At 37.3% G+C, this 26,551-nt stretch overlaps 1 protein-coding gene across 1 annotated transcript in view; it reads left to right on the top strand.

The window, feature by feature from the left end:
• Window positions 1-26,551, top strand: part of ITGBL1 (integrin subunit beta like 1) — a 194,528-nt gene that overhangs the window by 99,063 nt on the left and 68,914 nt on the right. Inside the window, exons 6-7 of the mRNA XM_089507987.1 lie at window positions 141-281; window positions 2,842-2,988. Coding sequence (XP_089364113.1) covers window positions 141-281; window positions 2,842-2,988 — 288 coding nt within the window. The remainder of the gene's footprint in view (window positions 1-140; window positions 282-2,841; window positions 2,989-26,551) is intronic.

Here is a 26,551-nt window from a genome sequence, read left to right on the forward strand (position 1 = left end):
CGATAAGCTTAAGTGTCTTTATGCCCTTGTTGTGCACAAAAGTGATGTGTTCCAGGTAATGTTATTTTGTTCTTAATAGTGACTATCCTAATCTATTGATTCATCATTGATCATGTTAATATCAACTTTTTTCTCTTTAGGCACCTGTATATGTGGAGAATGCACGTGTCATGATGTTGACCCAACTGGAGATTGGGGCGATATTCATGGAGACACCTGTGAGTGTGATGAACGAAACTGCAAAGCCCTCTATGACAGATACTCAGATGATTTTTGTTCAGGTAAATTAAATCTTTGAATGGAAAGGCTTTAACATGGCTGCATAAACTAGGAATAGCTGATGGCTATTCCAAGACATCAAGGCATCAGGTTGGTGGTTGCTAGTATATTTTACCACATGAAGTGACATCTCATAAGAGATCAGACTATTTAATAAATATGTGCCATTTAACAGAAATGACTTCCAGGTTAGGTAGCGTATATGTTCAGAAAACACTGGCACATTAGTTTAATTCAAAATGCAAAACAGTAGAATCTCCTACCTTTCAATTTTGGATTATTATCCTCTCACCTTTTTAGTGACCCAAACTGTTCAGAAACCTTTGATGCACCCTAATTATAATTTGGTAGGCCAGCTGAGGCCATCAAAGAAGATTGCTTGGCATTTAGCGCTAGCCAGCTGAATCATTCATTCCACATGTTGGGAGCGCATATTTCATGCTATTCACAGTGTTGAGTAGAAACAAAACAAATGCTGACTTGGTAGCAAGAAAAAGTGTTATTTCATCATCGTGGTAGAGTCGGAACTGATTCCAGTGTGTTGCAGGTAAAAGTACTCATGGTTTTTTAGTGGTTGGGGAGAAGGGTAATCAGCCTACAATAAAGTGTCTAAATTAACTAGTTGGGAATCATAATAAGTCAGTTTTAAAATAAGCACATGCCTGTGACTAAATGAAATACAATGGTTATTTTCAAGACTTCATTCACCAAGAGCTGGGAGACAACTTTAACTCACGGAGAGACAGCCTTAAATTGAGATTCCCATTATTCTAGAAAGTTCATTTCATAGCACTTTATTTAGTTGAATGATTGTCTTCTTCAAAACAGTTTTATCAGTTAGAGTGTAACAGGATGGCTCTTAACAAATTTCCCCAGCAGGAAAGAGGGTACTACTTTGTAATAATTACTTTTGTTTTCCAAACATGAGTAGCACTGGTGTTAAGGAAATGAATGAAAAACATTTTTATAGCCAGGCTACATGATGATGTGATTTTCTTCATGGTGATTTGATGTGTTCTTATCCACTGTAAAGCAAAACAGTGTGAAAATTCTAGAAATTATATGTCCCTGTAGAGGAAGAAGAATACAAGGTTGCTTGTTTTATTTTGTTGTGTGCCTTCATGTCATTTCTGACTTACAGTAATCTGAATACAATGGGTTTTCTCATCAAAATTTGTATTGCCTTCTTCTGAGACTGTGAGAATCTAACTTGCCCAAGGTCATCCAGTGGTTTTCAATGGTTGATGGAGGATTTGAATCCTGGGTTCCTGGAGTCCAACTTCAGCAGTCACTACACAACACTGGCTCATTTTTATCTTCGTTTTTTTTTTTTTTTTTCATTTTCATGTATTATTTTGTTTAGCAAATTTATATTTTGCCTCTTTTCCATTCCACAGGACAGCATATTTTTAGGGACATAAATGCACTTAGCATACTCGAAGTATCATAATAAGAGCATATTCACATGTTATCTGGATTGGATATTTGCCTCATCTCTTCATTGCTGCTCAAATGGCAATCCTGGGACATAAGGCAAATTGTTCCACTAACAAAAGGAATTTAATGTGACAACTTTTGGAAATATGGTACATGATTATGCTGCCAGCCCTACATCAGTCCAACATATTGTGCTGAAGTGAAACAAGTAAACAAAAAAAGATGGCAACACACCCTTTCCATTCTATGTACTAAAGCTGATGTCGAAACTGGCGAGACTGGCGGTTCATCTAGGGATGTGAATCTTTGCTTTTCTCATTCTCCCATGCAAGATGATTCTCAAACATTTTGCCCTTGGTGTATAGGTTTATGAGAATCTAGGCACATTTCCAAATTATTTTTCAAATTTTAGGACTTCTGCAACATAAAAAATTGTGTAAAAAGCTTCAGTTTTTTCACTGAAAGTAGTGTAGTTTGCACAAGCCATTGTGGGTTTTTGTGCAAAAGTACAGAAGTTTTGTGCAAGTACTTTTTGTATAAAAGAGGTCCTGAAATGCAAAATAAATAAATAAATAAATGTCATAGCAGTCGATAATTTTTCAATAGTCTTGATGAGAAATTTTTTGAGTATTCTTTACATCCAGTTTGCCAGTGCAGACTACACAATGTTTTCCACTGCCCCTGAAGGGAGTATGCTAGCGGAGGGAGCACAAACCAGGCCACACAACTCTGTACTACAAAACCCTTGCTACCCACTTTCCTGGCCCTCAGCATGGACTGTGTGAAATATCCACCCCAGTCTGCCTTATAGTAGGTCCATCTGTACAGGTCCTCTAAACACATGAGGAGAAGATGTGCACACTATCAGAAGAAACCATGCTCCACTGCTCCAGATGGTGTTTAAACAGGGCCTGAGAAAGACTCTCAACCTTTGAAAGTAACTTTCAACTTTTGATCTTCCAGGTGCTTTGGATTTCATCTCCAAGATTGTTTGACCATTGTTCATGCTTACTAAGTCTTCTTGCAGTCCAAAACAACTGGAGAACCAAAAGTTGAGAACCACAGCTGTAGTATGTGGCATACAGATGAAGCCCTAATTTATCTTGTTATTTTGTTGTTGTTAAGGTCATGGACAGTGTAACTGTGGGAGATGTGACTGCAAAGCAGGGTGGAAAGGGAAGAAGTGTGAGCATCCACATTCTTGTTCCATGTCAGCTGAAGAGAGCATCAGGAAATGCCAAGGAACCTCACATTTACCTTGCTCTGGAAGAGGTAGGTGGATGGTCCCCTCCCCCCCCCCCCCCGAATGATTACAACACATCTGAATTCCTACTTGGAGGCAATTCAGTTTCACCAATCATGTAAATGGGTTTAGGTTAATGTAATATTCTGTTTTAGATTATGTTCAAACAGCAGTTTTAACCATTGCTTAGTTAACACTAACCAGGAAACAAAGGAATCAGAGGAACAAGGCACACATTTTCATAATACCCCTGAGAAATCTCTTCTCTGTTGTAATCCCCCTGGGCAGGGATCAGATGTGATCTCATGTGACTTCTGGGGTCTCAAGGGTGCTGAATCATCAGGCCTGATTCTCAAAATACTATACATCTGAAAATTATTATGCTCATGATTCAGTCCATCTTTCATATCACTGTTTTATAAATACAAAGTAGAGCTTGGAAAGTTACTTTTAAGAATAATGAATTCAATGACATGCTGAGCCTTCCATAACTGGGCCCCAGAGCATCATTCTACTGCAACACAGTTATAGATGGCTTCAGCAGTCATTGTATTCATTTTTCTTAAAAGTAACTTTCTGAGCTCTGAGTATACCTGATATTTTAGTGGTTTTGAGTACTGAATGAATATACTTACTTTGTTGTTGTTTCCATTTCCATTTTGTTATGGTAGTGCAGACCAGTGTCTGAGTCACATTGGCCTGATCTATGTTGTGACAAGGAAGTGTTACTGTTTGTTTGCTGAGTCGTTTAATTGTTGCATGAAATATGTACTTGGTACCTCTTGTCATTCCAATACAAGGATTAGAACCACTGTGAATGGGAAGGGGGAACTGAACACCCCCTTTAAAATCATCATTTGTGGGCTTAGGCTTTTTGCTCTTCTTTTGTTTCTTGCTTAATTGAGAGCAGGACTTGGGGCTTCACTGCCACCCTTAATATAGCTTGGGGCAAAGAATACTGGAGGGAAATACATAAAAGAATTACAGAAGCATTAAAAATTAATTTCCCTCTAAGTCCAGAACCTTATCTATTACATATACCAATTGGTTTAGAAAATCAGAAAGGGAAGAAATTTGACTGTACTCTCTTATATGAAGTAACAGCTGCGAGAATGGTTTACGCTAAGAAATGGAGAGATCAACAAATTCCAATTTTAGATTAGTGAATCTTAAAACTAATTGGAAATGGCACAAATTAACAATGTAACTGAGTAATAAGACACTACAAATTTATAAAAATGAATGGGGAAAAATAGCTTATCTGTGGGAAACAATGTAACAACAAAAGTAATACTTAAGTAAAATAAAGATGCAGAATGGTTATTTAGATATGTACGTAAAGAAAATATAACACGAAAAATGTATATGATTAGATAGTAGATGTTAATATGACTATTAGATTGCATGGATATGGCTGAACTTGGTTATTGTTATTTTTTCTTTTTCTATATATATATATATATATATATATATATATATATATATAATTTCCACTTTAAAACAAGATATACTGTATGGGCACTGGATACCTTGTTTTGAAGCCAGTTAGTACATCCAGGAGGTCTCCTGATTGGCTTTATAAGACGATGAGTACTATGTGACTTGCTTTAAAATGAAAGTATTCATTTCAATTTTTCCCCCTGAGTTTGTCAAATTTGCTGGCATAGCTACAAATTTAATGTAAAATGGAACATTGGGGGAGAGGCATGGAGGGAGATGCCTCTATACCAGCATATTCATCAGTAGTTAGGATCCTTGAGACAAAATACCAAAAGACTGTATGCGACCCATGAGCCAGGTGTTGTGCATACCTGAATTTAGGAGTGAAACTCATGAATTATAACTCTATTCTGGATCAGGATTACCTGTACTTGCTTGCAAATAAAAAGCAGATACTAAACTTTATGAAATTGCATATAGTTTAACAAGGTAGCAGTTTGAAAGCATATAAAAGTGCAAATACATAAATAGGTACCACTTCGATGGGAAGGTAAAAATGTTCCATGCAGTCATGATGGCCACATGTCTACTAGAGTCATCTTCAAACAATGCTGGCTCCCTTGGCTTTGTAATGGAGATGAACACCACCCTTATAGTTAGACACAACTAGACTGGTCAAAGGGGAAACCTTTACCTTTACTTTTTTAGCCCTTACAGATGACTCACTTTTTCTGGATGGAGCCCCATATTCCTTGCTAGCAAACCTTTCAATTAGCCTATTAAAATATAAAAGACTGAACACAGATCGTAAATATGCTTAAGCTTATTGATTTCACTGTAGATTTAAGTGTATTTAACTGTGTCAATATAATTTATATTGTTTGAAATGGAACTGAAAACTAATTAATTATTGGAAAATAGCAATCTTGTCTGGATAATTTGTTCTCAGTATGACTGTTTATGAATTATAGTCATGTTATTGCACTGAACACATTTTCTATTTTGTTTGCTGTTCTTTGGCAAGACATGTTGCTAAGACGACACTTACCAACTGCCAAAAGGGTGGTGTGTATGTGATTTGACATCACAAAAGGAGACACTAATTTTCATACATTTTTGTACTCTTATAACTTAGATGTATAGATGCAAATGTAGAAAAAATTACCATCATTGAAATATAAATAAAATATAACTGTTCATATTAGGGCAGACCATGATAACCTGAGGTCTCAATATGCTGTTCAAGTGTGCCCTGTTGATGGAAACTTCAAAGCCTATGCCCTCTCTTCTGGTTCGTTATCTTTGAACAACACTTGGACTGGAGAGTCTTCCCAGGAGGACAAATAGAATAATAGGATAATAATAGAGTTGTAAGAGACCCCAAGGGCCATCCATTCCAACCCTCTCCCATGCAGGAACACACTTCCAACAGATGGCCATCCAGCCTCTGTTTAAAAACGTGCAAAGCTCTTATGTAAAGTAAGAAATGTAGCCCTCATATTGAATGATCCCGATCTTGAAAAAACTCTTATTTATTCAAGTATCTCTCAGAAGTTTTTGCTCTGTGTTTATCAGACCTTCTTTGACATAATAAATTTTACAGACGAAGGGGCCACAACCTCACTTGATGTCAGCTAACATAAATCATTATTAGAGAGAAATTGCTAGATGAGCACCATTTGTTATAGTAAGTGGATGATTGGCCTGTGCTTCATCCACTGTTCCAAAAGAGAGAGAGCACAAAAGAGAGAGAGAGAGAGACAGTGTGGAGCTGTTTTATGATTTTTTTAGGAGCTGTGGCCCCTACAGAGAACAATTAAATTGTGCAGTGTTACATTCTAGTGCAAGACAATCTTTGAATTATCTTTGAAAATAAAGAATATTGGACCAAGTATTAATCTTCATGTTGTTAACATCTCAATTTTATATTCACCTGGTTTTTTTTTTTAAACTTGCCATTCAGATTAGGAAAGAATATTGCTGTACAGTCGAAGGCTTTCATGGCCAGCATCCACAGGAAGAAACTTTTCTGGAACATGGCCACATAGCCCGAAAAACCCACAAAAAACTAATATTGCTGTACAATCTTTTTGTGAAAATCATAGTTACTATACTGTACTAAACAGTAATCACCCATAATGCTGGAGACATAGGATCTTATCACATGGCCAAAAAAGCACGACTTACCCTTTCCCGGATACAGTCAGGAATTATTACATGGAAAATGCAGCTGATGCCACGCTCAGCCAGCCGATTTGCAAACACAGGAAGCACAATGTGCAAAATGTCTCCAAAGCTTTTGTCCAAAACATTGTATTATATGCAAAATACAAAATATCCTGCAGAAAAACGTTGCTCATGTGCAAACAAACATGTTGTTGTTTTGTTAACTGCCCTGGAGTTGACCTCAGCTCATGGTGACCCTGTGGATGAGACATCTCCAACGCTCCCTGCTCAAACCCTACAGACTAGTGCCCATGACCTCCCTAACTGAGTCCAGCCATCTGGTGTGCAGTCTTCGTCTTCTGCCCTCAACCTTTCCCAGCATCATCGTCTTTTGTAATGAGTCATGACTTCTCGTGATATGGCCAAAGTACAACAACCACAATTTAGTCATCTTGGCTTCTAGGAGCATTTCAGGCTTGATCTGTTCAATGATCCATCTGTCTGTCTTTTTAGCTGTCAGTATCCTCAGCACTCTTCTCCAGCAGCACAGCACATTTTTTCTTATCTGCTTTTTTCACTGTCTACCTCTTACTTCCATACATAGTGATTGGGAATACCATGGCATGGGCAATTCTAATTTTAGTGTTCAGTTGTATATCTTTACTCTTCAGGATTTTCTGTACCCCATTTTCCTGAAAATAAGCTATACCCATAAAATAAGCCATAGCAGGATGGTAGCTCTTTCATGGCAGCCCTTCCCTTTCCCAGTCTCCTATTTATCTCTTGACTGTAGCCTCCATTCTGAACAATATTTGGTCCCAAGTACAAGAAATCTTTAAATTTTTCAATTTCTTTATTGTCTAATTGGAATTTATGTAGGTTCTCCATGGTCACTATTTTTGGTTTCTTTATGTTCAGCAGCAAGCCTACCTTTCTACTTTCTTCCTTGACCTTTCTTAGCAAGTGTTCCAAGTCCCTGATGTTTTCAGCTAGTATTATTTCATCCTCATATCTTCAGTTTTTCATATTCCTTCTTCCTATCTTCATTCCTTCTTCTTCTAAGTCTAACCCTGGTCTTCGTATGACGTTTTTAGTGTATAAGCTGAACAAGTATTGTGATAATGTGCAGCCTTACCTGACACCTTATACAACTACAAAATATGTGAAGCAACGTAATTACAAAAATACCTGTAAGAAACCTGGTGTGGACTGTATTTAGGTGAAAGATTACAGTGTACCTGGCATACTCAGACCAACCATATTTCTGCTTTCTTTAATGGAATTCTTTCTGTCTGCTTTGCACAGAGCTTGCATGTTTACTGTAATGTTGCCTAGTGAAGGCTATTACTTTTCTCACTGTTCAAATGAAAATATCTCAATTTGATACATCCTTCATCTTTGGTCTTTAATCTAAAGAGTACGGCGGGAAGACAAGCATGTAAATAGAGATTTTAAAAATTGAGAAGAAAATATATTCTTTTCATTTCAATCTATGTGGCTGAAAGACAGAAGGATTTTTTTTTTAATAAGAAGAATCTCAGATGGGAATGGAGAGATGAGTGAGCAAGGCTCTTTGAAGGGGGACTGGTAATTTAAGATATCATTCACCTCTCTCCCTGCAAGCATTTGCACAGGAAAAGGCCAAAGCTACTCTTGAACTATTGGATCTGACCTAATATGTCATTTAATTTGTGATGGGCTCTTTCACTAATATTGTCTACAATAACTAGAAGTCAAGCAAAGGTTACAGACAGTTTGCCAAATTTAGCTCTGCCTGTTTTGACATTTACTTGTATATTCTTTATCTCTAGCTTCCCATCTCCTGCAGGAACTATACATTAGCAGTTGGTATTCATTTTTCTTTCTTTCTTTCTTTCTTTCTTTCTTTCTTTCTTTCTTCAAAGCAGACAGCTGGAGTCTCAGTCAAAATACTCAGTTATGTGTTATGGTTCCTACTGAAACCCTCTCTCAGTGCCTGTATTAAAATAAATGTTGAGTGGACCCTATGCTCCATGAAGCTGTCTGGATGCTTCCTAACATAAAACCAGGAATGTTAATCATGTACATGATTTGGTGGGGATTGTGTTTCGGCAATTTGTAAGGCAATTTGATTTAGCTTGGACTGGTTTGGAGGTGGCCCTGTCTGAGTCAGGTTCAAACAGGAACCTTGATTCAGAAACACAAAACATTGTCTTCCCTAGTGATTCTCACTGAAAATCAAGAGTTAGTTATAATTCCCACCCCAACCCCATTTGTCAATCTTGGAGATTTGCAAGCATAGTAGATCTGACCAGCTTGGCTTCTATGCTGTGTACCTTAACATTTTGATTTTTTAAAAAAAGGGGGGGTACCAATCACTTTTACATTTCCTGGTAGAACTGGATGAAATTTGCATGGAGAGCTGTCTCTTCTGAGGTGACATAATTTGCCAACTTCAGAATACGTTTTAAGGACTTTCATGAAATAAAAATTGGATTAGCTTTCAGATTTGAGATTCATCGTATTGAACACATCCCTAATAAACACATCAGGACAATAATTTTAAAGCTGTTGTCTTTCCCTGTTTATAAAAATAATTCTAGAGTGTTGCTTCACCCTATTCATTGGGAGATGAAGGCGAGTTATATTATACTGGATATATGAAACACTAATGATGTGATCTTAGCACAAGATCATCCTCTCAATAACCTCCACTAAACTGCAATCTAGTTCATATGATATGGGAATGAGGTAAGTGCCACTCCCTGATAGTTCCACCCTGTGCTCAAAACCATGGGAGAAAGGCATTTGGGAAGAAACATGCTAAATGTGAGAAGTCAGATCAGGGGGTGATGATAATACACTACTTTGACACCTTCCACGTCAGCAAATTTCTATACTCTTTATGGTTCAAAAACAGCATGGCACACTCCCATGATGCAAGAATTCAGTCAGTGATAGGTACAGTCTTGAACAAATCATATGAAATTGAAATAAGTCATAAATTGATTGGTTTGAATCTAAACTGTTGAAATAAAAGGAAATTAAATTGCTTATCTATGTATCATTGGTCTTAAAGGTAAGGATGATTAAGTGCATATCTGTACTACACTATTCAAGTACTTTTGTGTCACTTAACTGTACTTGCTACACCCTTGGAATTCTGGGATTTTTATTTTGATTATGTACTTGGGATTTTTTGGTTAAAGAACTCTAGTGAACTACAGGACTAAAACTTGGTAGGAGACAATGAAAACTATCTCATCAAACTACAAATCTCATTTTTTTGTAGGCTAGAGCCATTACAGTTAATGATATCAAACTGATATAATGGTGTAGTGCAGATACACTCTAGGTCTGCATCTGGCCAATTATTTATCTAGGTTAAAGAGGCAGAAGGCTTCAATGCCTGAAGTGATACCAGAATATTGTCAATACATTTTCACAGGGTACCGTATATACTTGACTATAAGTCGATTTCATGTATAAGTCGAGGGCAAGTTTTGGGGCCAGAATTATGGATTTTGATATGACTGCTGGATAAGTCAAGGTTACAACTTAGGGATATGTAACAATGGATGTAAAAGATGAAGTTTAGTATCTTCATGCAGAAATGTGTTATTCAGATCCTTCTAACCTTGATTCCGCTTGGCATTCCTTTTGAGAGGAAGCACAAAGACATGCCACCACTGCCATTTTCCCACCCAAGCATTCAAAAAGACCAGAAGCAGCATCGTGGTGGAAAGAGTAGATGGGGTTGGTTCTTCTTTTGGGTGTTTCGGGATGAACTAAGCTCTTACCTTTTGTCACTCTAAACGGAGAAAATACACTGACCCGTGGTTAAGTCGACCCAGCTTTTTGGGGTCAATTTTTTGACTAAAATTTCTAGACTTATACATGAGTATATACAGTATTTTATGTATGAAATAAAAATGCTCCAGGGACCTCATGGTATATGCTAGATTTGCATGTCATGAAAACTGTGAGAAATGGAAGTTATATGATGCGCTACATAAAAGGTTCAGAACACTGTGTAAAAATGATTTGTTTGCCAGAGGATCTGTACTTGAGAGCGTAACATTTTAGTAGTTCTAACATTAAATTAATGTTGTACTGTAACACATCAGTCTCCTTCATTGTCATACCATTGTGAGCAAGAAAACTATTCAATTATAGTATCTATAACTCCCATTTGTAAGAAAGCAGGAGGTATCACTGACAGTCATCCAGCTTTGCACAAACTTTGTCTCCTCTTTACTAGCTTTAAAATAAAACTGAAGATGGTTACCCTGGTCTAGAGTGTCTATTCTTTCATAACATCATGTGTATAATGGGTAGCAAGGAAGATATGGAATTACCACCTTAAGGAGAGTAGCCACTGCTCATTCAGCCATTATACCTTGCTGCCCGCTAAGGGCCAAACCAGACACAATGTTGAATGGTGGAGTGCAGTTTATGGCCAAATTTTCTTCAGTATAAGTAGCAGATGTGGGTAAGCCTGAGCAGCAACAGGGCTTCAGATGATGTAAGTTTTCTGCTCTGTGATCCCAATAAAAACTATCCCAAGCTGTTCTTGTATTGGGATGGAACCTTCCTTTGTGCCCTGGCACTCGTACAGTCAGGCGACCAATGTTAGGGGATTTTGGGATATATGGATTTAGGTTATCAGATCCTCTGTGTCACCACTCCTAGAAAATATTGCACCCTCCAAGTCCCAACAGGTGAGAAGTCCTTCTTGTCACAACCTCACATCTTGAAGAAGTGATGTTACAATTAGTCTTAGCTGCCCCCAGATTCCACCCAAGTCTTAGTTACTGCATCCACCCAGCATTATCATAGCCAACTGTTGCTGTATCAAGCAAGATCTCAGTACTAGAGGTGAAGCTAGTGACCCAGGTTAAGCTGTAGCTATGTGTAAGTGTAGAGTTCATTTGATCATGACTGTATGTGTGTATCAAACTTAAGCATCAGGAACTCTCTGCAGCCTGTCTAGAACTGAAACTTCTGCTTGGGGTTCAGTCACCAGCCAGCTGTCACTATCTTATGAAGCAAAACATCTATGTGCATAACCCTAACCACTGCATATATTACAATTAATATTCCAATTTGCCCAGGCAGTGCTTGTCTGCTTGTTTGTTTCTGGATATGTAGAAAATTGCTCATAAGTGAAGATTTTAAAGGGCTGTGTGACAATAATACAACATGCAATATATACAGTGTATAAGAAGCAAGAGGCAATATTTAAATTATTCATTAAAAACTGTAAGTCAGAAACTGCCTTGGAAAGTGTCATCTTAGGATGGGACTATGTTTATGGCAGCCTTTGGAAAAACTATTTTTCTTTACTACACTTTCCAGAATAACCTGAACTAATCATGCTGGTTGAAGGATTCTAGGAATTATCATCCAAAAATGTATTTCTTGCCAAGCCCTGCTCTCTGCATAGTGCTTCTTGGAACTCTCAACATACATTAGATGCAATCCCTATTTGGGCATCCTTAAGCCTGTTCAGTTAACTTATGAGGAGGGCTTTGCAATAGCCTTGCACCATCTTTGTTCATATGAAGAGAGGAGATCTCCTCTGTTTGTTGAGGTTCACCATAAAAACTACATCCCTACCATTGCCATGTTTTGGAATACACGAAGAGTGTTTACAGACAGAAAAGTGTAATTTCTTTAGACACATTACTTATTACATGAACAAGGAGAGGCAGCATACTTCCTTCCTCACAGCTGGACTGAAATGCCTGGACAGGGCTGTAATGTAGTAGGCTGTATTACATTTCTTAGTGTATCTTGATATACATTTTCCCTTCCAATTATGTCACTTTACATATATTGCAATGGTGGACAAGAAGCAATGCCACATAGACTTTAATGGTGTAACCAGCCTATTCACCCATGCAAGCCAAATGTTGGCTTAATTTTTTTAAAGGTACCTTCAACTTCTTTTCTGAGACAAAGAAATGTGCATGGTCTTCCTTCCATAGTTTGGGGATCACTAACTCAAAGCTATTGTTAAAGGAAGTACAGAGAAAAAGCAACACAGAAAAGAAGTGTGTTTATATGTGTGTGTGTATACACACAGGGGGAATGGAAGTGCTGTAGCAAATATACAATACAAACATACGGTAATATGGGAAACACTTTAATTTTGTACAGTCCCATGGGAATGGGGCACACAAAGCTATTTAGTGTAATAGCCTGAGATTTTTTTTTCATTAAGTTAATGTTCCTTTGAAGTACTACAGTTAGTTCCTTGAAAAATTACAGCAATTCTTATGTAAAGAATAAGTAGAAACTGCACACCCTTCACTTGGTAACAGGCTGCACTGTTTGGGGACATTTCTCCATCATGAAATTGCTATAATTATCATAATTGTCATTACCTAATCAAAGAGTTCAATGACACTGCTGTGTGTTAAGACTCCTTTTGGATCCTTTGTGTGGGTTGTCTTTCCTGTTTGATTGGGGCATTGAACAAAGCCCAAGAGTATGTCAGCAGCTTTGATGGATGGCAGGTACTTGCAGAATCTGGGAGAGAATGCTGCATTAATCCCTTTTGTACACTCAAATAGATTAGGATTTATTGCAGTATGGCTAATGCACTGTGATACCTTGGCAGAGGTGCCACTGTAACCCACCTGCTCCTCTTTTACTGCTGGTAATATATGAAGAACAGCAATCACGTGTCAAAAAGGGGTGCCTCCAATTCATTGTCACCCATCTACTGAAGAAGAATGTGAGATGAAGGAATATTGTTACTCTCTGTGAGCACTGGAGCAAAGCTTGTTGTTGTTGCTAAGGGCATAATTGTTGTATGACTTACTGCATGCTACACCATGCTGAATTGGCTGAACACATATAATGTCAACACATACTTTGATGCCTAGGAAAGATAATTATAAAGTCCAAAAACAGTGTACATTTTTTCCCTGAAAAGTACAGAATTAATTGTCTGTGCTGCTGAACTAAGCTTGATCTGTGGCTCTTGGGTCCAACCTGTTTGCGAGATTGCCTCCTTCCATACCATCCACCCCATGCACTTAGGTCCTCTGGGAAGAACCTCCTTCAACCAATAAAGACCAAGCTGACCGTGGTTACCCAGAGTGCCTTCTCATCGGCTACTCCCAGATTATGGAATGGCCTGTCAGAGGAGATCCGGAACGTTACCAATCTTGACAGCTTCAAAAGGGCTGTCAAGATGCATCACTTCCAACAGGCCTTCCCTGAGTAACCCACCTGGTCTCCCAGGGACACAGATCATCACAAAGCACATCCAAACTGCCTATCCTTTTGTCTCTGACTGGCTTGATTGTTTGATTATTGTAATTTTTAATCCTTTAATCCTTTTAATTCTTTTGATTGTTTAATGGTATTTTACTGTAGTATGGTGGGAGGGAGGGAATTAATGCTAGGGAAGCAAAGGTGGGAGAACTGAAATAGGTTTAAAGCCTTGCTAATGGTAATATATTACCAATGTGGATCTTGATTCCAATGGATGGGAGTGTGGAACAGAGAAGAACTCAATAGCTGCTACGGCAAGGGGGTGGGTGGGGGTTAGCCAGCATATTGAGGAGCCTAGTCTAGTCAAACTGACAGAGTGTCTGCCTGCTTGCAAACTAGACCAAAGACTGGCTGTTTTGCTAGCTGTATATATAACCCAAATTGTGTCTTGAAAGGATTAGAAGCTGTGCTAAATGTTTTCCCATGGGGAAAGAATAATTCAGACTAGAAGTGGATAGTTGAATGATTGCTGTAAACACATTAGACAAAGGGATTTGCCAGTGCTCCCTTGTCCCAGGTAGTTTTGAGCAATTACCTTTGGCCATGAACCTCTCACTGCCCTTTGTAGTCAAAAGGGATTATGATGGAGCCTTGGGGATTCCCAACATGGTGGGTGCTTTGTAGACCCTGGCTAGATCTAACTGGTTTTTCCATGTGTGAACAGGACAGGCATCCACAGAGAGGTCATGGCTATTAAAATATAATATTAAAATATGAGGGGCAATCGGAGGCCTTGTCCCAGGGTAACACCATTATATACAATGGTTTAGTAAAACGGGGTCCCTTATATAAAGTGGTAAAATCAAGGTTTGCTTTTGGAATTTGTTTTGGCGGGCGGGGAGAGGGGATATTTTCAAGCCATGGCTGGTTGAATCCATAGATGCAAAATATGTGGGTATGGAGGGCTGCCTGTAAGACCAAACAGAAAATTAGGACTATTCTGTGTCTCCCTCTAAGATGGGTGGTTTGTCCCTTAGAAGAGTCATTCCATCATGTAGATAAAAAGGAATGACTTCTTCTTTAAGGTCATGTGTCACCTAGAATTTTTCTGTGTAATTCCACTAAAAAAAATTAATCAAAGAAAAAGTCTTCCTATTTAAATTGCTGCATCTTTCAGTTGATTAAAAATATTTATTAAAAAGCAATAAATTAACAATTAACCAACTATTGCTGCCATAATGGAAATAGACAAGAACCCTCCCTCCCTACACATTTTCTTTACCTCTTTTAATTATATTTTAATTATATTAAATCTTTCCATATACCTGAACCTATTTATAGTACAATATAGTTCACCACACTGGTCATGGAAACCATTGAAATATACCAGATGGCTTATGATCTTGAGATATACTAACACCGAAAGCAGAGTCATTTTCATTTCTCTAATGGAAAAGTACCAGAGGGAAGTCAATAGTCTCTAGGTAGTTTTGTAATCTGAACAAATAAGTTGGAAAAGGTGCATTGTGACCTTATTATCAGCAGGTACAAGTACTAAATCAAGCATCACAATCTAGACAAGTATTTATAAAATCAAGCTTTTTCCCTGTCTCTGTTATGTTCTCCATGTTATTTACAATAGTCGAAACCCTTATGAAGCTTCTTTATGAATTTCAGTTTAAAAATATTCAAGGAAGTAAAGATAGATTTTTTAATTATTATTTTTATTTGATTTTTGTCATACTTATTTACATTCGTTACCTTTGTTGTGTGTATTACATATTGTTTTTCCAATATATTACACTCTATACAAGTTACAGAATACAGGTACTGAATACAATCTTCCCAAAGACATTCATATTTCAGTACATCAAACTTATGTATGCTATTATGTGACCCATAAGTTATTCCATATACTCTGTCCAGTATCTTATTACTGGAGCCCATTCTGTTTCTCTTTTTTTCTTTGCTTCATTATTGATTAATGCAATCAGGATATCCATATCTTTATATTCTATTGCTTTTTGTAGCCAGTCCTCAATTCTTGGTGTGTGTTCCAATTTCCAATTTTTTGCTAATAAAGTTCTTGCCGCTGTGATCAAGTAAAGCATGATTCTCCAGAGAGATTTTTCCAATTTTTCGCCCAGGAAAGCCAATTTTTTTTTTATTTTTTGACATGACCACCACATATGATAGTAGGAACCTTTTTCTTTATGACATTTCCAGCATCTATCATCTTTTAGATTATAATATTTAGCTATTCTGGATGGCGTGTAATACCACCTGTTTGCTGTTTTGATATAATTTTCTCTGAGATCTTGAGATGCTGTAAACTTATAAGATTTTTTTCCACGCTTGTTCCCAGTTCTCAAATGTTATTTCATGTCCTATTTCCTGTGCCCATTTAACCATATATGCGGTGACCGTTTTCTGTTCCAGTTCTCTTCTCAAAAATAATTTGTATAATCTAGATATCTTCCCTTTGTCTTTCTCCCATATTATTTTGTCTATTTCATTTACCTCTTTCTCAAAGCCTTCTCTATTTAAGTCTTTTTTGAATCTTTGTGTTATTTGTAGATATTCAAACCATGTTATATTTTTTCCATTTTCTTTCAGATCTTCTTCTGACTTTAATTTCATGTTACCGTTTCTGTCTTTCACTAGTAAATCTTTATATGTAATCCAACTATCTTTTCCTTTTCCCCTTCCAATTAGGAAGGCTTCATCTATTGACACCCACTCTGGCACCCCTCTGTAAAATGTTTCTTTTATTGTACGCCATGTCTTTAACAGTGCTTTTATTATAGTATGCTTATTAATATCCTTATCTATAATTTCTTTGGGGTACCATAGGTGAGCGTGCCAGCCATTGTTCATGTTGTATGCTTCCAGATTTAATAGTTTTTTATCCTTTAACATTATCCATTCTTGGATCCATAACATACTGCATGCTCTGTAATACATCATAAAGATAGATTTTAAAAGGTCTGGTGAAATGATTTTGAAATACAGTTTAAAATGAACTTTGTCTGCATAACTACAGGATTCCAAAATCTCAATAATGTCAAGAACTAATCTACATATAAAATAGGGAAAGCTACAGTATAAAGAAAGCTTTAGCCTATATAGAAAAACAGGATGCTTTTTAAGGCAGAACAACTAGTAGGGATAGTTTACGGTTTTTATCCTGCAATTGCCTTATACATCTTAGGCCCATGCTATCTGACATATTGCATATTCCCCTGTGTACCTGCCCAGACCCCAAGATCCACAGGAGAGATCCTTTTTTCACTCCTACCACCTTCACTGGTCTGGTTAGTGGGAGCATAAGAGAAGGCCTTCTCATGGCCAGAGCAGCTGGACAGGAAAAAGCGGCTCCATCCTGCATTATTTGAAAGCAGGTCGAAACCCTGCTGTCCGCACTACCCGCGCCAAAGGCAGCCCTAAAATCAACACAAACACACCACCGGTGACCTCCAATTACTTCCCTCTTCCTGCACTTCCATTAGACACCTGCCCATATGATCACCCGACACACTCACATGTGATGCACTGCCTGTACATCAGTGCATCAGTGTGCACAATGACAAAGCACAAACATGGAGCCCCTCATATATGCCCCTTTCACCCCATGCCCCCCGTTGGACTATCTGGTTTGTGTATGTTGTAATTACATCCACTGCATTATTGGCAACTGCATTTTTGCTTTGCTGCAGTCCTGCACTAGTACAGGGCCATTTATATGCCAGTGTGAAGATGCACATTTCCCAACTCAGTTTCCCAAGGGAGGCTGGAAGTGATCCTCTTTGCTCACTTTTCATCAACAGGAAAACACTTTTAGAACAAAAGGCTTTAGAATATGACTGTATTATTTTTAAATTGTATTGTTGTAACTGTTTTACACACACACACACACACACACACACACACACACACACACTGGACCCTTATTATACGCTGGGGTTGGTTCCAGGATCCCCCGTGTATAACAAAATCTGCGTATGCTCAAGTCCCATTAAATATAATGACATGGCAAAATGGTGTCCTTTGTAAAAAAATGGAAAATCAAGGTTTGATATTTGAAATTTATACTTTTTTCGAACATTTTCAAACTGTGGATGCTTGAATCCATATATAAAAAATCTGTGTATAAGAAGGACCGACTGTATACTGTATATAAAGCATAGGTTTTCAATTGTTTTAACTTGGTTAACAGCTTGATTCTATTTTAATGCTGACATTTGGTATGTTTTTAATTATATTGTAATCATTTTAATTTGTACATCTTGATTCCAAATGTTGGGGAGGGGGAAGGTGGGATATAAAGAGTAGAAATTTTAATATTAAAAATATTAACTGAGACTGATCAAGTATTAGAGGGTCCTGGAATCAAACCACAGTGGATACCAAGGACCCCTGTATTATTATTATTATTATTATTATTATTATTATTATTATTATTTTTAAAAGTTTCAGTTTTCAACAGTAACTCAACATCCAGAATCAGAGAACACATGCTCACATAAGGTAGAGCATTGACTCTGAGTAGCTGTTAGCCTTCCTTTTTTTGCCATATAATTTCAAGGTAACATAATTTCTGCCATAAAAACTACAACTGCTGGTATTGCCAGTTCAAAACTAAGGTTTGATTATTAAATAATTAAATAAAAATTAATATGAACTCCAAAGTAAAATAGCTGTCATTTTGTATTTGCTGAAATTAATCGTATTATGGGAAATGTATGCCAATAAGAAAAGTACTTGGAGGGGAAATATCTCCCACTGAAGGGCCATTCTGTGTGTCACCCACTCTACAGACAATGAGAACTTATCACTTTGATGCTTCTTACAAGTGATCCTTGTAAGAAGATTTCCCACACTTGGCACACCACCTGCTAGTTTTCTTATGTGTTTCCTACTGTGTGGTGGAGGTTATCATTTATTCAGTTGACTGGTGTCAATGGTTGACATCCAGTTAGTGGCGTACACAGATGTTATATTCACTGTATGCCTTCATATGTCTTTTCTTGATAATTGTAGAGGTTGGTATTCCCTTTCTCCCCCTGTAACAACCAAAATCTTCCTGGGACTTACCGCTGAATTGCTGTTACTTTTCTGTTTCTCAGCAACCCGAATTGGGATCCACTTCTGTCAATATTCAGTACCTGAGGTTGCTATTAAGAGGGAGTAATGAAGAAAGAAAGCTGTTGAGCAAGCATTTGTATTTTAAAGACCTTATCAAATTTTAACACTAGCTTGATTTTATTATTGAACATAACAGATGCCAAGAACTTTGCTTCCGTCTTTCTATGACCTCTGCTGTTGATTCATTACTTCCAACATGAAATGCCATTGATTATCATGTGCTTGATATTTGCAGTGAATAATAATATGGGTCATCGTGCTTTCCCTACTGTGACAGGCCAAGTCTTCACACTGGCTTACTTTCATTAATGATAGGTGACTAATTTGGAGTGTTGCTCTTAACGACAATCTTGCTGCCAAAAATAGAATTCCTCTTTTTTCCTTCCCTGACGATACAGCTGAATATTTATTGAACTGTATGTGGGTATTGACAGTGCCATGATGTTTCATGCATTATTATACATTTCAACTGGGAAAAGACAAGAAGAAAGAGAACTAGAGTTGGCCCCCTATATCCATGGATTCTGCATCCACATATCCAACCAAACATGGTTTGAAAATATTCACAGTTTTTCTTTTCAAAAAGCAAACCTAGATTTTGCTATTTTATATAAGGACACCATTTTACTCTGACATTGTATATAACGAAACTAGAACATCCATGGATTTTGGTATCCATAGAGGGTCCTGAAACCAACCTGCTGAGGATATAGAGGGCCCACTGTATAAATAAGCAGAAATTTAATTTCTTTTTAAAAATCTAAATGGAAGCACAAACATAGATCTAAAACATGTATAAACAAACAACAGTAACAAAACAAGCATAACTAAATTAATAAACAAAAACAGACTATACTACTGGCACACACATGCACACAATTGCTAGATATAGATCACTTACTATATTCTTTATATAGTGGGCCCTTGGTATCTGCTGGTGTTTGGTTCCAGGACACCCTGTGGATATCAGAATCCATAGATGTTCCATTAAATAAATCTTGAACTTCAAAGGTTCACATCAGTCCAGGATTCCTCTTATTAAGTAAAGTCAAAGGCTTTCATGGCTGGCATCCATAGTTTTTTGTGGGTTTTTTGGGCTATGTGGCCATGTTCTAGAAGAGTTTCTTCCTGACGTTTCACCAGCGTCTGTGGCTGGCATCTTCATTAAGGTTTCCCAAAATGTGAGAAACATGTTTTTGATTGCCTTTTAAAAAAAATTATTCAAATATTTTTCCCATTCACCCAAATGTGATTTGTTCCCTTTTGAGGTTTAAAATGCAGTGCTCAGTGATGGTTTGTTGTTTCTCAGCACTAAACAAGATGTCATAGAGACAATATGTTTCCATGAGTTAGGAGATCATCACCATTACTTGGTCCCATGCTACTCAGACAATTTATATGAATGAACCACTAGTGTCCAAATATTTTAGGGCTCAAAACAGTTTCACGGTGTTACAGCATAATACTACTACTTGTTTGTATAGAGCTGGAATAATGAGTGTCTTAGGCTTAATTTTGTATTGCTGTTTTATAACTTTGTTGGCCATGTTTGCTATTTGGAAGTACAAAAGAACATACAAAATGGATAAAAACACAGATCCCCTTCAAAACAACAAAAAACAAAAAACCCAGCATAGGTGTAGATGATGAAAGAGGAAGGACCCTCCTTCTTAAGAACAACTCAGCAGTCAATGCAAGAATAGCAGACACTGCCAAAATTGAAAACCCTAGAAGTCAGTCTTTAAAACTCCAACAATAACATCTTTTTCATTTTTTTATTTTGATAAGAGCCATTAAAATAAGTTAGTTCTTCATTCATTCATTCTATAAATATGTTTGCTGGGAGATTTCAGGACATACAACAGAAAAAAAAGGAGTATAAGGCACCACTAAAGAGCAGGAAAAAACCAAAAGGACTTAGGTTGCATCTACACTGTCGAAATAATGTGGTGTGACACTTTTTGAAGTGCTGTATCTCCTCCAGTCTATGGAATCCTGGAATTTGCCATTTTACAAGGTCCTTAGCCGTTTCTGCCAAAGTGTGCTAATGCCTCACAAAACTACAAGTCCCAGAGTTCTGTGGAATGGAGCCATGGCAGTTAAAGTGGAGTAAACTTGCATTATTTCCACAGTGTAAATGCATACTAAGGCTACAGTTGTATCCATTTTTACCTGGAAGATTATCTGGGGAGACTGCCATTGAATTGGGCTTGATGTGTTCTTTTAAAGGATTGCCCACACTGTTTTATTGTTCATGTTAGATCAATTTCCTTTCAAACACAAGTCAGTGTATGTGCATAAAATCAATGCCCAAATGAAGTGAGAGTTGTGATTTTTTAAAACCACAATATAAAAGATTTACTTTGGAAACCACTGAAGTTGTCATGGTTTAAATCTTTCTTTGAACATGTGTATCTTAAGAGAGTGTCAGAAACCATCAAATTGCCCAATGTCTTACAGTAATCTCTTATTTATCATTAGCATGGTTGTAAATGTTAAAACTTTTCTTTTTAGATTAGAGAGATGGCATGCTGACTTGCAGGTTTCGAGATTTTGCTCTTGCCCATAACAATTTTTCATTTAACTTCCTGCAAGTCCCCCCCCCCCCCCCCCAGCTTTACCATTTCATTTGGTACATTCACATATGAAGCACTTAAAGGTTAGGGTCATAATTTATAATTCTGGGGCAAAGAAATAATATGGAAACCATTTCAGATTCCATACATTTTTTTCTATGAGAAATTATGGGAAAGAGATGCCTCATAAATTGTTTAACAACAGGTGGCTAAAGCTGAGGTTTCCTACAATGGAAGCATTGCTTTATTTAAGATTTATGATACTTTTCAATGATACATTTGATGTGGTATATATGGTGGATTTCTGTTTATCTCATCAACTTAAAACCTCTTTGGATATGATGTTTACCATTTATGCAAGATATATTTTACAATATAAACAAACGTTTTCTGGAAGACATGTTCATTTTTTCATTTTAGCCATTTATATGTTTTTAAAATGAATTATGTGTTTTTTCTTTCAAAAATGAATATTGATCTTTTGGAGTAATAAAACTTATTCTTCATCATACCAAGTAATTTAATATCTGCAGTTGGCATATTTATCAGATGCAAATTGATATAGTATAAATTAGAGTCACAGGGGATCTAGGATTGGCTCTAGTCATGGCCAGTTGCTGATTTCCATCAGCAATCACACCAAACCTCTGAATGATTTAAATCATTTTAAAACTGTTCTTTAACCAAAATGACTGCCAAAATGGTTTACAAAGATCATAGTAAGACAGTAGTTGCCTGAAGACTTACAATCTATATGACATGATACAGAAGAGAAAAAAGATGTGAAGGAAGAGAGAAATAATCCCAGGAACCAATTCTTAAAGATGGCTTCATCTACATTGCAGAATTAGTGCAGCATGACACTGTTTGAACTGGCATGGTGCAATGCTGTGGAATTTTGTTTTTTGTAGTTTTGTGAGACATATAGCCTTCTCTGTCAGAGTATTCTGATGTCACAACAAACTACAATTCCCAGGATATGATAGGATGGAGCTATGCCAGTTAAAGTGGTGCCAAAGTACATAAATTCTGCAGTGTGGCAACAGCCTTTGTAGTTCTTACCTTAACCAGCTAGGATACAAAAACAATAAAACTGTAGCATTAAATGTTTTTAAACAAGATTGCATACTAAAGACTAACTAGGACTGTTTTAAAAAGAATTTCATATTTGCCTAGGCAAGGACAAAGCTGAGAAGAACTGATTTGGGAGGGAGCTCCATCGTCTTGGTGACACTTACCACTAAGAAGGTCCTGTAATTGTTTCTAGGGCTTTCTTCCCAAATCTCATAAATGAATAGGCCAAAGAGCCAAACTCTGAGAGCAGGCATAGTGGCTGGGCCAGTTCATATGGAATCAATCAGTTGTCTCTGGAATAATTTGGTCCTAGACAAAGGCAGGCAGAGACATATATGACCAACAAAGGTACCCATATGAGCAATGACTCCCAATAGAGGACAAGAGACGAATATATGTTTATTGACACACACACACACACACACACACACACACACACACACACACATCTTCCCTTAGAGGGAAAGAATGTGACCAGGGACCCTTTCAATTATAGACAGATAATACTATGATCCCACTTTAACTACCATTGCCACATCCTACAGAAACCTGGAATTGTCATTAAGTGAGGGAGCTCCCTAAACTGCAAATCCCAGGATTTAATCAGAGGGAACCATGGCATCTAAAGTGAAACTGTAATGCTATCACTGTGTGGTCATGCCAAACTGCACCGCAGTATGTACATCAGATTACATACTAAACATGACACTGTCCGTCTTCTGGAAGTAATGTGAGTAATAGGTTGAAAATGGCCAGGGCAATAGGTGCCAGTGGGAGGTTGATTTTTTTGTGTGAATATGCCAACCATCATCTCTAGGGTATCCAGGGCAGCATTCTTAACACCTATACATCTCAGTCCAGGCTATTCGAAGGACCATATCTCCCTATCTAGGCTCTAACATCTTTGGGGGAGAGGTTTGATTTGAACATGTGAGAGGGCTTTCTTAGTGGGTGCTCCCAAGCTTTGAAACTCCCTCCTTAGGGAGGCTAGGATGGCTCCCTCCTCCTATTCTTACATCACCAAATGAAAATTACCCTGTTTCAACAGGCCTTTAGGAATTGATTATACGTACTTTTCAATGACAGAATGTTTTGTTGATTTTTCTCTTTTTTAAAATTCTATGGTTTAAGTGCATTTAACAATGACATCTTATAGTCTTTCCGTGATATCCATGGGGGATCCATTTCAGATCCCCCCCCCCTCACAGGTAAAGAAAAACATGGGACCTTGAGTCCCATTGTCAATAATGGAGGGACAACACATGCACAGCCACTAATGCAGACACATGTACACACACACCCATTGTGAACAATGAAGCTTGCTGTTAGTGAATGTTTAAACCCACACAGGGATGTCGCCAAGGGGGGGGGGGGGTTCTTGGGGTCCGGACCCCCCCTTCCAGTAGAAAAATGAATGGTGTGTGCTGCTGCGCTGACGCACCCAAGCCCCATTATAATGGTGGCACTTAGTCTGGACTCCCCCCCTTCCTAAAATCCTAGCTACGTCCCTGACCCGCGGATGTCAAGCCCACTGTATATCTTTTTACTTGTTTTTGCAAATGGTTTTAATTGGATTTGTGTCAGTTTTCATAAGCCACCTTGAGTTCTGTTCTGGGGAGAAAGGCAGGATATAAATGAATGAGTGAAGAGGCAAATATAATTAAAACACTTAAATTACAAAATGAGAAGTGCAAAAACTATTTAACCAGTAAACAAATTAAGAATCACTAGCCTATGTGGTTTGTTGTTGTTGTTTAACTTTTATTTATGTGCTGCTTTTTAAAAATAAGTTACCATTTTCCCTTGAGCACTTTCAATAGAAATGGATCTAAAAGAATATAAATATTGTTTAATCGTTTCCCAATAGCCCATAGACTTTTTGCTAAATATCTCTGCACTTCAGTACCATCCACAAGTGGACTGTTAGATTATTTCAAGCAATTTTCCAAAGTTGCTGGTTTACTTGACTTCCATTGTGTGTTTGTACTGTTTTATCTAGCCTTTCAATCATCTAATATTTAGGGATGGATAACAATATGTGAAACACAACACACATGCACACATATGAATCACATGCCAGTTTCTCTCTCTTGTTCTTTTGACAGATTGCATGGCTCAATAAATTACTGCTGTTCATAATAATTGTAAAAGTTAAACACTATTTTGTCTAGTCATCTGTGTTTAAAATACATCATGGGGCCTCTATCATTCTGTCTTGGGTAGAAACTCAATAAATGATTGACAACTTATCATCTTTTCTCCTTTACAAGTTTCACAAGAAAGAAAGATTATGCATGCAGGCATTAACCACACATTACTTATTGAATCAAGTAGACAAATGGATGTTATTCTGAGAAAGGGAGTGCTGAGAAAAGAAAAGAAAAAGTCCCAAATGAGGTAGTCAATAACAATGGATTATTTTATTGCCTTTGGTACTTTTCTCTACTTTCCTAAATTAATGCCAATTTGCATTGTGCTGGGTATACAAAAACCTAAGCACATACTATCACAGCATTTCAAAGGATCACATAGTGACACAGTTGAGCTGGAGGAAGGTGTTGAATGGTAACCAGAAATAGAGAACAAGGAAGTCAAACCAGGAGGAGAAATTAGAAACCAGAGCTAGGAAAGACTACATATTTATTCAACAATACCCAGCATCTTCTCAGTTAGCATAACCCCACCAGCTGCTGGTGTAGATGATAGTAGACCACAAAACACATTTTATCATTTCAAGACCTGGATTGGTTGTTTAGGACACAAATGGGGAAACACATAGCCTTCAATTTACTGTTGGACTCTAGTTCCCAGCAGCCTCAAACAGCACGATTAATGGTTGGACAGGATAGGAGCCGTAATCCAACAATCTTGTGGAGGGACACAGGCTCCTCACTTCCAGGTTAGAAGAATTATATTCCCTTTTAAAAAATTCATAAGGTGCATATAAACTGTGGAAATAATGCAGTTTGGCACCACTTTAACTGCCATGGCTCAATCCAACAGTATCCTGGAATTTTGTAGTTTTGTGATGCAACAGCAAACTTTGACAGAGGAGGCTAAAGACCTAGTAAAACTACAAATCTCGGGATTCTAGAGGATGCAGCTACAGTACTAAAGGTGTGTCATACTGCATTATTTTTTACAGTGTGTAGATGCACCCATGGAGACAATAAATAAATAAATAATAAAGATTGATTTTGTGAGTGTGTTTCTGATGTCAATTAATACTTTAAAATTACCAGTTCCATAGTGTCCTTTGTTCTTTTTGGATATCCTTTAAGATCATGTTGTCCTTCCATAATGATGCTGCTTAATTTTGCTTTGGCTGGACTGCCACCAGAGATAGAGATCCCATGTCTGTCAGTTTTAACTGAACAGACTATAGTTTTTATGCAGAGTTGTAATGGTCATAACAAACTCAAGCACATAGTTTTTTTAAAAAATGTTTTTATTCAAATTTCACACTGTATAACAAAATATATATACTTACCAACATCACAAAACTTATACATTCCAATAGGCTAAACAATATTAAAAAAAACACAACACAGAACATTTAATACTTATCTGCCTCTTGTCAGAAGTTTCTTCTTGTATAACACTCTGCTTTTAATTTTCTGAAAAGGTCTATGCCTGACTATTCCATCTCATTCCAGATTATTCTCTTATGAATTTTTACTTTACAAAATCAAAGAAAAGAAGAAAAAAGAAAAAGCTAATACTTAGTCACCTACCTATTATCATGTTATCCTATCAGTCCCATAGTTTTTAATAATCACCATGTGAGATGAGCCCTGCTTAGAATATGGTACAAATATAAATCCTTGTATGTCAAAAAATGTCTTTAGGGTCTCAGCACTGGAAGCTTTTTATATAAAAGAAACAAGAAGCAAAGAAAAATGGTGGAATACCAGGAAATGCTGGAAAATTACCAAAGAGAATTTATTATGAAAACAAAGCAAAATCTTTTGATGGACAGTTATGG

This window comes from Sceloporus occidentalis, unplaced genomic scaffold (genome assembly GCF_023333645.1).
Source record: "Sceloporus occidentalis isolate IW3139 unplaced genomic scaffold, rSceOcc1.0.p SCAF_2, whole genome shotgun sequence".
NCBI classification, from domain to species: Eukaryota; Metazoa; Chordata; class Lepidosauria; order Squamata; family Phrynosomatidae; genus Sceloporus; species Sceloporus occidentalis.